At 39.0% G+C, this 17,053-nt stretch overlaps 1 protein-coding gene across 6 annotated transcripts in view; it reads right to left on the bottom strand.

Annotated features, from left to right (window-relative positions):
- The window catches only part of MCC (MCC regulator of WNT signaling pathway), a 198,963-nt gene that overhangs the window by 66,446 nt on the left and 115,464 nt on the right, over positions 1-17,053 (bottom strand). For all 6 annotated transcript variants that reach the window (XM_062599020.1, XM_062599019.1, XM_062599023.1 and 3 more), the window contains one exon: positions 7,104-7,217. In XM_062599020.1, the coding sequence (XP_062455004.1) occupies positions 7,104-7,217 (114 nt within the window). The remainder of the gene's footprint in view (positions 1-7,103; positions 7,218-17,053) is intronic.

Here is a 17,053-nt window from a genome sequence, read left to right as displayed (position 1 = left end):
CAGATTGGAAAGAGCAAGATGTCCAACCCTCTGCTTCTGACTTCCTGCAGGATTCAGTCCAGCCTCCTTGCAACCACACAATGGCATGTACTGTGCTGTGAATAAAAGAAAACTCACAAACCAACCAACAGTATAAAACTCACATCTGTTAATTGAAGACCTGCAATGTAAGATCCTTAGCAGCATTTCTGAAAGCTGCAGCTCAAAATAATATATGAAATCCTCTAACATTGTTGCACCAAAATTTGTTTTTCCAAATTAAATAAACACTCTTTTTAGGGGTAATGCCCCCAACCTTTACGTCATACATATGAAACTTACACCTGTACCAACAGCTATGCTAGAATTTTCATAATTTGCCACCAAATTTTTGGGCCCATCACATTCAAAGCTTGAGAACATAATCTGCACAAATTTCTTCTTTAATTTGAAATCTATACTGTGCTGCAGTAACATTTTCTTTAACACTGTTAATGGAATTTATTTCAATATTTTTAAGTTCCAGAAATACACACTTTCAAAGATAGTGGCTCCAGGCATCAGAGCACCCTTCCACGAGCAGGAACTAAATAGTAGCTCTTTTATATATTTAATTTTCTATTTTTCCTAATTCATACTTTGCTTCAGGATTATTGTGGATGGGTCTTTTCTTCCTCTTTTAACTTTAGGGGAACATGCAATGACTTTTGCATCATGAATGTAACCCACATACATTGTGATAGGTAACTACCATAAGAATTTACCTCACCAACCATAACGAAGATTTGCAGCGTGAAGGTATTAAACTGTTCTTCATTATTTTTGGAAGAAGATGCAGAGAAAAGAGATATCTATCCCTCCCTTTAGCAACAGAGTAAATATCATTGTTTTAAATATAACCATAGGCTTATTATCAGAGTATAACAGAAATCTTAAAACCATTTAATCCATAGTACAGGATCTCTCTCTCCATAAAAGATCAGATCCAGACTGCACTAAATTCTGAAACAGATTTCATCCCTGCTATACAGTTCATGGACACTGTCCCCAAATCCCATTCTGCAGTGGTCTTCTAGGTTCAAAAGCACGAGTTTCAGTCAAATGCAATTTCATTTAGATCGCAACAAATACAGTGCATTTTCACTCTCAAGAGCGAGGAGTCACATTTTAGAAAACTGATAATATACACCTGGCTTTTAAGGCTTTATGTTGACTACCTGACATGGTTATACATGTGTATCATAGTGTCTCTTTATTGCAGGACCTTCATTAACTTATTTCTCAGTTTTCTGTCTGTATCTTATCATTGAAGAACTGGCTGAAGAACTCCTACTGCTTTCAAAGTGCAAAAATATCAGGGAGAAAATGTTTAACAAAAGTGTTAGAACAAATTAAGTGCAATAAAAAAGTTGCTTACTCTGCCTTTCTAAATCTGAATTTCCTCTGACACACTGATGCCCACAAACACTACCTAAGCATTATCCAGATCAATGAATTATGTGCACTGTTTTTTCTTTAAACTCAAAAGGCTATTTCAGATGGAGTGTGTAACAATTATTTTCAGACAATAAATATAAAGCCTGTCACAATAGATTTCATCTTTCTAAGCTGTGCACTGAAAAGCAGAATATTGTTTATCTTGACTGAAGATATACAGACTCTTGCTAATGGACCTCAGCCACATTATCAGACTTACTTTCCCTTTTCTCCAGCCATTTCTTAGTCACCATTTTTCAGGATAACAGTCATTTAGTAACAGACATACATTGTGAACCACCAGCAGTCTGGAGATATACAGAGAGCAGCTTCATATTTTATTTTTTTAAAAAATGCTCTCAGCTTATCTGGGGCAAGAGTAACTGGAAAAGGCAGAAAGAAAACCTCTGGGAAAGGCAGGGAGTGATGCTGAGTAGGAGCCTTGTAGCTTGAAGGAGGGTACAGAGTTACTTCTAGTAAGTTCTGGTCAGCTAGGGGAAGTCTCAACTAAAAAAAGGCAAAAGTATCCAAAAAATGGAAATACAGTTTAGTATGAATCTCAAAATACAGCAATTAAGAAGTCATCTGGTTAGACAGGTTTGCTCCTTCTTATGCCACATTTATTGAAAGCTTAAAAGGAATAAAGAAACATATATGTTCAGTACTCATTGCTAAAGTGATTTTTCCCTGATACTCAGTCTGTTTCTCATCCTCTTTAATGTCTGCATCTTTTGAGTCTCAGAACAACAATCTGCCACCAATTCCTGTTTCTTTCCAAGGTGTACATACTTAACTCTTGCAATTTAATTGTGCATGTCACACAGCTTTTAAGATAAATACCTCAGAGCCTTTTCCTCATTCTCCTTCCAGGCTAATACTTAATTTCTGACAAATAATGTCTATTATTTACATAGAATTGGACCAATTCACTGGGAAAGCAAATACAGGGATAAGCCACTGAGAGGCTGCAAAAGATGATCTATTGCTGAGGTTAAGAGAAAAGTTTCCAGCAGAGATCTAAATGTAAGTGACCTTAGGTTGGTTTTTGGGATAGACCAGAAAGGTTCTTTAATTATGCAAGGAATTAACAATGCCTGGGAAAGCCTTGGCCCAACCTCTTGACGCTGGTTAACAACCACAAGAGCAACAAGATTCCGAGGGAGAAAGGTAAGAGCAAGTATTCCAACTCGAGCATGCTGTCTCGGCCCATGATGTCACTGCCTATTAACGTACACAAATCCTTAATGCAAGAAACGCTACCACTGCAGTCCTCTGTGTTACCTTCACTGTGCAGAGGACAGCAAGGAAGCACCAGCAGCAGTGTTACAGTAACGGATCCCACAGTGCCTCAGGCCCTGCAGGAGGCACAAGCAACTCTGGCTGTGACATTAATGAAGAATTCAAGCCATCACAAAGATAAACCTGTCTAACAGGCTCACAGAAGCTAAAAATCGTTGCTCAAATAATTCAGTATTTTAACTTATGAGGAGCAGCAGATTTTAAAGTGACAATCTTCTAACTTTATACTCTATGTATAAACACATGTCCTGAGCCTTAGTCCCGAAAACAGACAAGGTCAGAATTAAAATTGTTTAATAGTATAATCTGTGTATACTCAATATGGAAGAAGAATACAAGTAAACAGGACTAACCCAGGTGAGGTAAGAACATCACACAACAGAACTATTAATTTCAATGCTGATCTGCAAACAATGCCTTTCTACTTCTAATTACTTAGTTAAAAGAGAAATTGAAGCCTCCCAGTGTTCCAGTATATATCTGTTCTTACATGCCTACACAGCGTTAGTTTTATTCTTACACCGAAAATTTTCCATCCTGCTTTCAATTCTAAATAATTAAGAGGATGGTAAGGAATTATTATTGCACTAATGGAACTTAATGCTGCTGTGACACAGGCTTCACTACTCTTTGTCTAGAGTTCTTTTTAAATCCCTAAATTACTAGGAATAAAGCACAAAGAGTACAGAGAACAGAACTGCCTTCTGAAAGAGATGTAAGGGTAAGAAAAATGCAGCAGGTGAAGCACCTATTTCTGCTGTATTTGCTGAAACGTCCAGCATGTAGTTAAATCTTGTATTTTTCCATAAAACTTTAGAATTCAGTGACACAGGATGTTGCAAAAGCCAAGAACATAAATGGATTAGAAAGAAGATTAGATAAATCCATGGCAGATAGGACCATGGGGGACTATGAAGTATGACGCAGTCTCTGGCTCAGGAAGTCCCTACGCTGCTGATGGCTGAAAGATGAGGGAGTATGCTGGGGGAGGACAACCGTTTGTGTGCGTTTCTTATGCTTTCCCCTCAGACATCTGCTATTTATCATTACCAGCACCAGGACATAGGGTCAGATAGCACTAGCAGAAATCACTACTTTTCTCCCCACGACCACAGAAAGATTTTGAAAAAAGACATTAGTTGCAGTTGGCCAGTACTTTCCAGCATACTTCATTCAAGAGATCAGTTCAGTGCCAAACTGCACACCAATACAAACGCATAGACAAGGAGGTCTGCTGTCACACTGAAATAATACAAGGACATAGGCTAATGCTACAGCAGGGTCGCCACAGGCAGCAGTTCTGGAGATCAAATCTACCATGGTGCAATAACCAGAAATCCTGGCTTGTGCCAGTCAGACCCACTGAAAGCAGCACTGGTGCCTCACACTAGAATAATACAGTGTTTTGTTGACCCATGAAATGCACCTTAGATCACAGTAATGACAGTGTGTGTGTGTTTGTGGGGGGGAAGACCCAGCAGTCATAACTACCTTTCCTCTCTGATGATCCTCGTTGGATAACACTCTCAGGAAATACAAGATGAAAGGATCCAAATATTAAGGATCTTGTCACCAAGAGTAACAGGATCTTCTGTTCATCCTGGGTATACACACATTTATTATACATGACTAGACAAACAGTCATATCATAAAATGCTCTTTGGGGTTATTATATAAAAAGGTTATCTACACATGAAGTCAACAACCTCTGGCTGTCAGGAGGGCAGTTATTATACTTGTCTTCACTATTGACTGTTGCGGGACCAGGACACTGAACAAGATGAAACCTTGGCCTCATCTGGTAGGGCTACACTTACCAGTTTCTATGTCTTCTATTAGTACATAAAAGCACCTCCCTTGAATAATATCACAAAGAAAATCTACATTAGTATCAGCAGGAATGTAAGCAGGGCAAAAGTAGAGAACATAGACTTTTCTGTGTTCCAATCATAACAGCAGCTGAAAAACTGGAAACAGCAAGTTATGCTGCTATAACAAAAATAATCTGCCTCCCCACACAGGGAAGGAGGACAGAGCAGGGAAGCAAAGGGCTCTTCATTATAAAGAGCAGCAGAGGAGAGCAGGAGTGCAGGCAGGCTGCCACTCTAGCACGCCTCCGCTACCTTGTGTGCCTGGGGGGGCCACCTAGGCCCAGTATCCCTGCACGACTGCTGCCTATCAGGAACGAACAACACAGGTATGTCCACATATGCCCTTGATTCCTGCTCTCTCTACTCCATCAAACCATTCAAACCATCAGTTACTTGCTTTTTATAAAAATTCTAAGCGTGAGCTCTGCAACGATCTCTCTTGACCATTTGCCATCTCCAATTCTTTTACTAGATTACCTCTGTTCTGCAAATCACTAAACCTTTCTTCCAAAGTGTCTCATATGTCTCATGAAATGATAGGAAAGTTGTTACCAAAATATGGTTTGTTCCAGAGAGAGCTTAACGTGTCACTGGAGTAGAAGCCAGAGCTGCTATCGTAAGTCCAAACACAGAAGAGAGATTTAATACTGATCCACCAGCACCTGAATATGGTTACGCAGAACCTCAAATTTCCCTTATTTAATTTATGCCTTCTGAGCCTCTGATGCCCATTAGTGAGAAAGAAATGCATTAGGTTGTAGAGAAAAAATGACACATGATATGATACGCATTTGGATGATCCTCAGTGGAGTGGGAGGAAAAGTTCACAAAATTATGCTAAATGGAGCATCTACTTGAAAAAGAAAGCGATGTAGTTAGAAAAAGAAGAAAAGATGGGGCAGTATCACTAGAGTCTGTCTCAGCACTCAAACATAGCCAATATATTGAATGTTTGAGCTGTGCTTATTTAATGATTTATTCCTTATGATGGATTACATCTACTTTTAAAAAACTGTCACACTCAAATGATTTTCTATCCATTTGAGAGCTTTTAAAAAAGAATTTGAAGAGAACTAAAAACATTAAAACTTTATAGAAATTGCTCATTAAAACACAGTTGTGACAAAGTTTGTAACCAGTCTCAACCATATCTCAGATAACAATAAATTAAAAAAAAAAAAAAAAAAAAAAGGATTTCAAGATTATAGTTGACAAATGACTCAATTTGAACTCCCAGCGTGACTCTGAGTCATATATCTAAGGAAACAAAAGAATGTAATAGTGTCGCATTGATGAACCGCAATAAGAGTATTATTTACAAGTGTATGAATCCTAAAGGTAGCTTAAAAAAAAAAATCAGTAAATGCAGACAAGGGCCAACATACAGTTGAAGGACTGAAATAAGACTTAAAATGTAGGCTCCATAAACATTTCTACATTTGGCTTGAGTTCGAGTAACCCTCATTCTTTTTATTAAATGCTTCAGCATACATACACAGTTACAAGCCCCCATCAAGAGTATGCCAAATACTAAAAGACTCTAAATTGATGCAAGTAAGTATAATAAAAAACAGTGAATGGAAGCTGAAAAGAAACAATTTAAGTATGTTTTAATGTCTTTTTAAAAAATCTAACTAACAATGAAACAATCAGTTTCTTGCTGCTCTCAGATGGGATGCTTTACTGGACAAAATGTTTTGACTGGCTCTAGGCAAGTGTAAATGACTGAAAAACAATAGTCTGTGATTCACTAGGTGATCAGATATTCCTTTCTCCTTCTAATCCCATTAAATTCAAGTATATGTTTTGAATCAGTTTTTAATTGTACAGTACTTATAAAAGGTATTTCCCAGAATGACAATATCCAAAACGAAAAGTTTTGTCTATAGAAGAAATAAAGACAAAGAATAGTTCAGTTTTGAAAAGACTTCGTTTTTTTTAAGAGCGGAGAAAGAATTTCAATTCAGATTTTATTCTTATCTAACCCTTGGCTTTCCACTGACAACATTTTCCAAACAGATGCGTAGAAAACGGCTTTCTAAAAGCTGAACTGAAATCATAAAACCGCTTCTCATATACCACCAAAGTACTGCCAACAGACACTAAGTTTTTATCACTGTTAATTCCTGCTGTATTTGAATCTGACACACATGAGCTGAAGACAGTGGTCAGTTTCTTACGCCAGTAAGAATACTCTGCATTTTTTTTCTAAGATATTTTAAAAGATTCTCCTTTGAAACAGGTTGTTTTTTGCTGACTTGAAAACGAGACTAATCTATTTCTTGACTTTTTTTAAATAATGCCATCAGCACACAAAACTTAAAATCCCTGCAAGTATACTTCTTACACAGTCTTAACATCTTCTTTCTCATGACTTTAAGTCGTATTTCATCCCCTTGCCAAGTACTGCATCCCTCTCTGAAGGGCAAGGACAACAGAAAACTAAGGACCATTTTCAGATCTTAAACTACAGCTCACCTGTGCTTTTGCCAACTTCTTTTCCAACAGGTCACGCTCCCTTTCTGTTTGTTGTAGACGTTTATTAAGCTCCACTATGTCTCCCTTTAATGATGCCAGGGCTGCTAAATGGAGCTAGAAAACAAAAAAGAAAGAAAAACCAAATTAGCCAATTTCTATACAATGTGTAGCAGTAGTATTTGAAAGGAGAGAAAATATTATATAGCAGTTACAATACTGGTGGTTTTCTGTAGTGGTTAATAGGAATTTTTATACTACAAAAGAGTCTAAAAGTAATCCACATATCACTGAATACTTTTTACACAGAATTCTCTCTCTAGACAGCACACACATTCTTCCTTCAGAAGACAGGCTGTAAGGTGAAGCATAATGTAGTTAGAAATGCATACATTAGTCCTGACATTGGTTTAATAGGAAATAGCTTAAGCCCTGTGTTATAAAACCTTAGATTAAGAGTTGACTCAGATTTGCATTATAAAAAAAAAGTGTATCACATTTTAATACCTTCAGATACACAAAGGTTTTCAGCTGGGTAGAGGGAATAGCTCCATTCAGAAGATTCAATTTTACTTTGCAACTAATGCGTACTCTACTTCAAGCTACTGCTTTATATCTGTCATTTTCTGAGTATCAGGTCAGCAGATTTCAATGATTTTAGTTTACTAAAGTTGCAGATAATATCCTTTCCGCAATAGTTTATTTGGATGAAAGATACATTTTATAATTCACATAGAATCACAGAATCAGTGAGGTTGGAAGGGACCTCTGGAGATCATCTAGTCTAGCCCCCCTGCTCAGCAGGGTCACCTAGAGCATGGTAGACAGGGTTGCGTCCAGGCAGGCCTTGAATATCTCCAGAGAAGGAGACTCCACAGCCTCCCTGGGCAACCTATGCCAGTGCTCCATCACTCTCACAGGGAAGAAATTCCCCCTCTCGCTCAGGCAGAACTTCCTGTGCTTCAGTTTCTGCCCATTGCCTCTTGTCCTGTCACACGGGACAACTGAAAGGAGTTTGGCCCCGTCCCCTTGACACCCTCCCTTCAGGTACTTGTACACACAGATAAGATCCCCCCTCAGTCTGCTCTTCCCCAGGCTGAAGAGGCCCAGCTCTCGCAGCCGTTCCTCACAGGGCAGGTGCTCCAGCCCTCTGATCATCCTCGTAGCCCCACGCTGGACTCTCTCCAGTAGCTCCATGTCTCGCTTGGACTGGGGAGCCCACAACTGCACACAGTACTCGAGATGAGGCCTCACCAGGGCTGAGGAGAGGGGCAGGATCACCTCCCTCCACCTGCTGGCAACACTCTTCCTAATGCAGCCCAGGAGACCATTGGCTTTCTTGGCCACAAGGGCACATTGCTGGCTCAGGGTCAACTTGTCCTGCACCAGCTCTCCCAGGTCCTTCTCTGCAGAGCTGCTCTCCAGCAGGTCAGCCCCCAGCCTGTCCTGGTGCCGAGGGTTATTTTTCCCTAGTTGCAGGACTCTGCACTTGCCCTTGTTGAACCTCAGGAGGTTCCTCTCCGCCCAGCTCTCCAGCCTGGCCAGGTCTCTCTGAATGGCAGCACAGCCCTTGGGTGTCTCAGCCACTCCTCCCAGCTTGGTATCACCAGCAAACTTGCTGAGGAGGCACAGATTAACAGATAACTTGTGGAAATATGTATCACAGCAGGATAATTAGCATAATCTATAATTTTTACTTAAAAAAAATCCAGCACTCAGAACTCATTCACACTCTGTTGTTCTCCTGAATACCCCATTTGCTGTTACACTGAACATATGGGTTAGAACTCAGTATTCCGTAGTGACAGCTAAAACTCAGAAGTCCAGAGGGAAGAAACAGCCAGTAATACGAAAGTCTTTCTTTGTAGTAGTAAAGAAACATTCCAAATTATGTTGGGTGAGGAAACAAAAATGACCTTTCACACTGGACAAAGTAACAAGGCAAACACTGCTGTGCTGCCAAGACTCAGGCTGAAACACAAGCCCTATTTCTAGTCTTCCAGTCAGACTACTTCAGTTTTTCACTCAGACTGACATTTTACTGGGTGGGTCTCTTAAGTTATTTTTATTGTTTCAATTCTAGTCAATCTGCTAATGAGTTCAGTTTTGATATCAACACTGGAACACTTTACAATGCAGGAAGCCAGAAAAACCACAGGTGTCCTCATGTACTGACATCCAAAAGTGGCTGTAATACAGCAAAGAGACGAGATTATTTGGCAACAGTTCCTTCGTATATAGTATTCCAACTATAGAAAAGGCCAATACTGGCTTCAAGACAGAAACAGTAATTGTATAAAGATTCTAGATGTGTTTTCTGCAATTTTAATACCAGTATAACCAGCTAGGCTAGAGGCTCTGGGCATCCTCATTTGTCAGCTCAGCCTAAAATATTTTTATTACATCAGCTACAAAAGAAGTCATACGCACAAGCAGAGTAATTCGTTTCAGTGTAAATCTGCATGTATGTATTTTTTAATGTTGCAGTAAGTTTAAGAATCTCAAGGCACATCATTTTTCCAAGTAAAAAACCAAAAATGCAGGCCTGCTTCTTTCAAATGTGCGTGCTGAAATTGCTTAATAAACCCAGACATTCCTTAAATCTTGAAGCGTTCTTGGCCATTTGAATAATTTTTTCCTACCACAGGAAAATATGCACTAGTTTTACAGTATGGATAAACAAAAACCAGACTAGCTTTACCAATCTGTTCATACATGACTTCCCTTCTTCAGGAAAGCTGGTGAATGTACAAGCCATTGCTTCACTTTGCTCCTTCTGCAGAGGGGAAGTGTTGCGATGAAGCTCACTAGCTTGTTCATCAGATCTTGCTTCCTTCTCCATAGCCTTCAAACAGTAGATTAAAAAATGGCTACAATTCTCTAAACTGAATAAGCTCATGCTACATAGTCAAGTAAGTATCATTCCCTTTCATACATTAAATTAAATGATCACAAGCTGTGGTTTTAATTAAATACCAGATCAATAATGTTCATACACATGGAGATGTAGTACAAAATGACACTAGTAATTTAAAAATCTAATTGAAAAATAACTTGTTCTGTGAATAGTGGAACTAACGAGGCTGACTTCCTATGGATTTGTGTCTCTGTCCCCTTCCCACACTACAGTCACCAGAGCTCCTCTTCTTGCCCCCAGCACACCCCAAAGCAGGCAAGAAACAGCACAAACTGTGTCTAGTTTTGCAGTGACGCTGGTGCCTCGCCTGACAACTCCCGCCATGCAGAGTATCGAACAGAGGAGTTACACCAGCCTCCTTTTTAATATATATCTCTCTTCTCTAAGCAACCAAAGGGTTTAATATTAGAAACAAAGTTTATTAGATGTTTTACCATCCAAAATGATCCTTTACTTTCATAGCTTTGGCCCAGTTCATCTCGTGCTATTAAAACAAAAGAAAATTGGAAAAGAGGGGTCCGACAGGATAACACATATGAAAGGCAATGAAATGGCAGACTAGACAATACAAAGTTATCACATACAGAAGAGAGCTGTCTGGAATAATCTTCAGTTTCGTATGTTTTCCCAGTGCACAGAGCAATAGGTAATATGCAAGCAGTGCCTCTGGATACTACTGCAATAAAAGGTAAGCATGGTTAACACAGCTAGTGTAAGTTTATTCTTGGCAGTAGCAAGGTCTCCTCCCCTGATTCTTTAAAAAAAGTTTTGTTGCATAAAAAAATATTGTTGCATCTTTTGTTATGCTGTGAAAGTTCCCACAGACTATGTTTCCCTGTGCCTGTGTAAACCACATGGCAGGGCCGGAACTGGGATAGGAATCTTCGGATGGTAGTGTACTAAGAACAAGCAAAGATCTGAGCAAAGAGGTATAGCCAACAAAAAAGTCACCTCAGGAAAAAAGAATTAGAACTCAAATTTAGTAATGCAAGCTATTAAACATGAAAAGACTCAATCTAAAAACCTCGACTGGAAGGCAATAAGCAAGCCATTACTGCAATTCTGAAGTACTGGAGCACTACATGATACAAGAACTGAGGGAAGGGAAGAGAATGGAGACAGCCATATGGCAAACTGCTTTTTTCTCAGCAAACAATGAGGGACAAGGCAGAGTTCCTATCACTAACATTCATATCGTACATTTATAATTAAAGGTGAGCTGCCTCCTAATGGCACAAGACTACAAAACAAATTAAAAACGCAGTAGTTTGTAACAAGTCAGACACCATGAAGATTTCTGTCCGCACTACGCGCTGTCCCAAGCCTCCGAGCAACAGCTCCAAGGAGCGCTACAGCAGCACAAGGGAAACAGCTCACTGACAAAGCCTGCGTCATTCATAAATTTTATATTGATCTCATACAGCAAGTATCGAATTCTCACATTCCACCTAAAGAAAAACAGTATGTGATGCTGATGCAACCAATCCATCCAACAGACTAGGCAAGGTCAACTCATGCAAAAGTAATGAATTAAAAGAGCACAGATAAACCTCCTTACTTGTTTCTCTACCATTGTCCATGGAAATTAGAATCTTCCAGTAAAGGAATTTGGGGCATGAGATTAATATAAATATATCACCTATCTTGCACCAGAAGCTATAGTTGCTATGAAATTTACTGTTAGGACAACAGCAAGCTGCTTACTCTAACACATACATACCACATGCTATACCTCGTGCTACCCTGCCAGTTCTGCTACATTATCAACCTATGCACAGAATGCAGTCTTTAAAATGCAAACCACTGTAGAGTTAAATCTTGAAAGATATAAAAATTCAAAAAAATAAGTGCAACCTTAGGAGAAGCAAACTTCTCACCTCTCTTCCAGCCTCCTTAGTGACTTTCCTGTCTTTGCCTCACTCCTCCCAATCACACCTGCTTCTACACTACCTCAGAGCACACAAGCATGATTTAATGATGTATTGTTCAAACACTGCTTTTGGTGCTGGGCTTTGTGAAATATTCTACATAAGCTCAGTTAGAATCAATGTTTGCTGGCAGTCAGATCTCCCAAGATTTTTAGGGAAAACAAAAACACAGAAGTAGACGGGACAGCAATGTGAGCTGAGTGACAAGGAAGCAAGAGGCCAGTAACATACCTGTAGTAAACATTGCTGAAAGTGTTTTGATATCACAAACAAAATAAGTGAAATATCTAAAGGGCAATAAAGGAGAGCACTGAGAAAATGATAGGTTAAGGTAAAAAGCACTGCAAAGCATTACAATTACTATTATATACAGCATTTTTCCTGCTAATGTGAACTGTCATTCTGATCACTGAATTTAACCCATACTTTCCTCTTCAACTTGGGACCAGACAAATTAAATCATATAACTAAAACCAGTCTTATTCATGGCATATTTTTGCTATTTTCAACAGAGCAATTAAAGGGACCTATGTACATCCTTCTCTTTGAGAAATTAGGTAACTGATTTTACCTTTTCCATCTCTTTTCCTGCCTCCCCAGCTACAGTACTGCTGCACATCAGCTCAGGAACAGGTGTTCAGAAATGCAACCTCTAATATAACAAGTGAGCCATAAAAGCATCAAAATCATGGTAAGAAGATACTAATCTTTATACCAATGCAAAATAGTCAAACACCAAACAACCAATTTTTTCTACTCATCTTCTCTTCCATTTTGTCTATCACTTGTGTTTTGCCTTTGTTTAACACAAATAACTCACAGTAAGAATGCTTTTGTGCGTTTCACTATGCCAATTTTAGTGACAGGCAGTACAAGCAAACACACCTGATCAAATCAAACCTTGCCTGGAGTTTGGATTCAGGAATTTTAGTATTTAGGGTGGTGACTGTGCTGTGTATTGCTGATTTCCATTAATGGCAATAGAAAACAACGGCCAGTTAGCCCAGTACAAGCTTAGGCGTGGCTGGCACTAACCTGCTGACGTGAAAGACCACCTGTCACTTTAACATGTGGCATGTACGCTTAAAACTTGTGCAATAAAGGTACAATAAGAAAAACTTACAAAGAATAAAAAATATTAAAGAAAGGGTCATACAACTAGGACACATCTCAAAAAATCTTGAAGACAAAAGAAAACCATGGCAAAGCTTAAATAACTTTCATATGAAAGAAGTTAGGATACACAGCTAGTGTTGCAGACATTTGCAGTAAAAAAAAAAAAATCAAAGGAGTTGTCAAGTTCACTTTTTATCAGGACCACAAATAGCTACAGCACTACTTTAAATAAATGTGTTGATTTGCAAGTGATTGATATAAAAATGTATAGCTACTCTCAACTGTTTATTTTTCTTTTCAGTCTCATACTTTTAATGCCTCCTTTTCTTGGCCATGCTCCATGAAAGGTGCATTTTTATGGTACAAGTGACAAAATAAATGTAATCAAGGTCCATTTCAGTAAATGGCCTGGCAAGGTGGAATGGAAAAAGCTTAAAAGAACAACCATCTCCCAGAAGTAGTGACGGGACGGCTTGATATTCGCTAGACAATTTCAGCCATATGCTCTCTAGAGCATAACCCTGAAATACCACAGCCAACTGTCCTTTCAGTAATTACCTACGACAAAGTCAAAATGACTGAAAAAGCAATAGCACTGAATTGCTGGCTGTGCCTACAACTATGCCCTAAAACTGTAGGTTTGAAACAACTGTTACGTGCTAATATAAAAAGCTACCAATTTTTTAAATGACATAAGAAATGGACATTTTGCAACTATCATGCTAAAGCAAGTAGGTCATATTAGGCATTAGACAGTTACTCCATATGTTTCTGCAGGATTAAACAAATGATGTGCCAAAACAAGCCAGGATGGAGCCACTCAAATTCTAGCAAATCAAGGAACAAGTGTTCATAAGACATACTTTGTTTTAATCTGAAAAATCTGCGGACATGTTCAATCTGTTTGTTATTTATAAACCACTTTAAATGATTTTTTTTTAACCCGGAAAGAAACATTTCATATACTTCTAATTCTTCACATACTTACGACTATTTCAAACTATTTCTTAAAAAAAGAAAAATAATCAATATTAACTCCTGCCTTAATCACAGTTAAGTGTTTGATAAAGATACAGCACTTGCTTTAAAATATATTACAACATTGTTCAAAATTGTCAAGCAACAGATAACCCAATGCCACCACTGATATTACTGAGAGTAGTTTTAGAACAGCATAAAATGACAAAAAAAGACATATCCATGGAAAGTATCTTTTTTTGAAAAATTACTTTGACAATTGACACTTGATGAATGAAGCAGAGAGCTAATTTGCACTTCATGAGTCTGCCGGAGGGCAAGACTATTCCTTAGCCTCATCTGAGTACAGGACTTCAGGATTATTTCTATCACAACAGATGCTCACATCTTCACAGGAAAGAAAATTTTATCTGATATGTAAAGAAAAGCCTAAATATATGGCCTGAAAGTAACCAAGACAGAAACGTCTGAATGTGGAGACAGCATGGAACAACTGCACTTTGCAAAGTTAACTCTCTCCACATTCTTAACAGCATTACCTGCCTGCACGGCCACCCTGACACCCTCTTGCCAGGTTCTTGCACTGTGTATGAAGGCTCAGCCTTCCTTGTGTCCTCCAGAGGAGGAGGGAGGAAGGTAAAAATAAAGAAGGGGGTGGAAATAGGGGTTTGGGGATCATGCTAGCACAAAACACTGTCTTGAAGTCACCTGCATCTCAACACTTACAGTCTGCAACTGCAGGAGAGTCTGTCTGTAATTCAGAATTTTAAAAGTGCTATTCAAACACCACTATGAAACAGGGAGGGCTTGGTATGTCTACACTATTAGCTAAGCAGGATTTGATTGCTTTAGTTAACATTTTACATGCTCTCCCTCCCTACAGTTACTGATAGAGGAGGGTTCTCAGTGCAACTTAAGAAAGACAAGTTTTCTCTCTGTTTTTATCACTTTGGATTGATGGAAAGAGGAAACAGACCTATTTCTTTCCATCCTCCACTTCTGCCCAAAATATCTGAAGAAAATGAAGGCAGAAGGGAGAGAGAATTATGAATTTCAGTGCAGCTCCTTATTCCTGGTAAATCTCAGGATGTCAAAGCCCTTTTCTCTGCTCCCTTGCAGTTTGCAAGGGCCACCTCTGGGACAGGCATTCCACTCGCCTCAGGAAAAAAAGGAACAGAAAACTTATCCCAAGAAGGCACTCTCCTTTTAGCATTAAGATGACCCACACCCTACTGCTGGATACAACAGCTGTCACAGATTGTAAAAGCTCATGCACGTGGACTTTTTTTTTTTTTTTAACAGTCCGACTGTTCATCCCTCACATTAACTTCCTCTTTCACTTCCAGTCTCTGACTAAGAACAATCTAGATCTTTGAAAACAGAGACAGCTGCTCACATGAAAGACACTCAAAAATTAGATACTACTTATTATGTTAATATAATAATAACAACATTCTAAAAAGTATTCCATGGATCTTATGTTCTTTTCAGAACCTCCCAAACAGGAAATTAATCCCAATTTCCAAAGACAAGGCTATGAACTTGCAACAAAGCGGCATTTACAGTGACATAAGGATCTTCATCTCCAGAATGACCTATATGATCTGCTGTCAATGTAAATTTAGAGAGACAAAATATGTCATGCTAGGTGAAATCAGTGGTCCACCAAATCCAGCACTCTGCTTCTGGCATAAGCCAAAAGCCAATGTTTCAGAAGCAAAAGAAGGAACACTCCCCCCACCCCGACCCTCAAACAAAACAAAAATCCGAACAGCTAATCCCCCTACAATGTACTTGCCCAAGTATTCAGAATCTTTAGGAAGAAAAGATCTCTCTGATTCTTGATCAGCTCATGCCCTGAAGATCTTAACTCGTCTGTCAATCCCGTAGCTTCCAAAGCTGCAAATCTAAAGTAATTCATAAACAGAGCTAAACAATTTTTGAGTCTCCAGCTGTGGCAACAAAATCCAGTGGACAAGCACGGAAGTTAAAAAACAAAACGAAACAAAACCAAACCCAATTTACATTCAGTTCAGTTTTTCTTCTTAACTACTCTCACTGCAGACTGCCTCTCTGAACGGTTCAGATTGCCGCTCTGTTCACCTCAGGCCACCTGCCTGATTCACACGGACCGTGAGGGCCATCCTTCCCAGCACTGCCCACACCTGCAATTCAGCCTCCGCTTACACCTTCTCCAGCGTGACAGAGTTAACCAGTGACCACCCAACTTAAAACAAAGCTGTATTTTTTTAATGCATGTTAGAAAGGTGAAGTACCATAAGCAACACTCACCTTCTTACATAAGGTTTACCAGCTATCATCCACTGCTATATACATTCCCGGCAGTAAACATCTAACTTGTTAATGCCGCATTCCCAGCCCAGCTCAGCACCTCACTATTACAGTCAATTCTCGGCACAAGTGACTACCCCCTAGATCAGTCATGTTGTTTTAGGCAGATCTCAGTTGTTTTGTCTGGCAGTCTTTACCAATCAACTAGTTCAAGCCTGGATGAGCAATTTCCCCAAGGGAAATTTACTTCTTCAAACCTGTTGAATGCAAATCCCTAGGCAGGAAAATTACCTGTGCCATAACCTTAGTTCCTGCAGGAAGCTTCTATAATTTTGCTCTAATCACATACAATAAACCTTTGTAAAAAGTTGTTATATTTGAGTAGTCTATGTGTAAACAACATTCAACATATTTCAGCATTTCCAGACTTCCAAAGTCCTGCACCTGTCATTGCCTCCTTTTTCTTATTACCTGGTCAATACACGAGGGAAAAGCTGACTGATTTTACCAAAAGCTTTACAGTTACATTACAGAAGCTCATAATTTAAAAAGATCAAAGCTTCAGTCAAACAAAAATTAAAAGTAAAAACTGCTCTAATGTTTTGAATTTTGTATGCATAGTATTTGCACCATTCTGTCTCTGCTATGCCCAAAGCAGCTTCATTCCTTATGAATGTCTTGGACTCTGAATGCCAAATTTGACCCTACGTTTCACCCATGCA

This window comes from Rhea pennata, chromosome Z (assembly GCF_028389875.1).
Source record: "Rhea pennata isolate bPtePen1 chromosome Z, bPtePen1.pri, whole genome shotgun sequence".
Classification (NCBI taxonomy): domain Eukaryota; kingdom Metazoa; phylum Chordata; class Aves; order Rheiformes; family Rheidae; genus Rhea; species Rhea pennata.
This window is presented reverse-complemented; position numbering and strand designations above follow the sequence as displayed.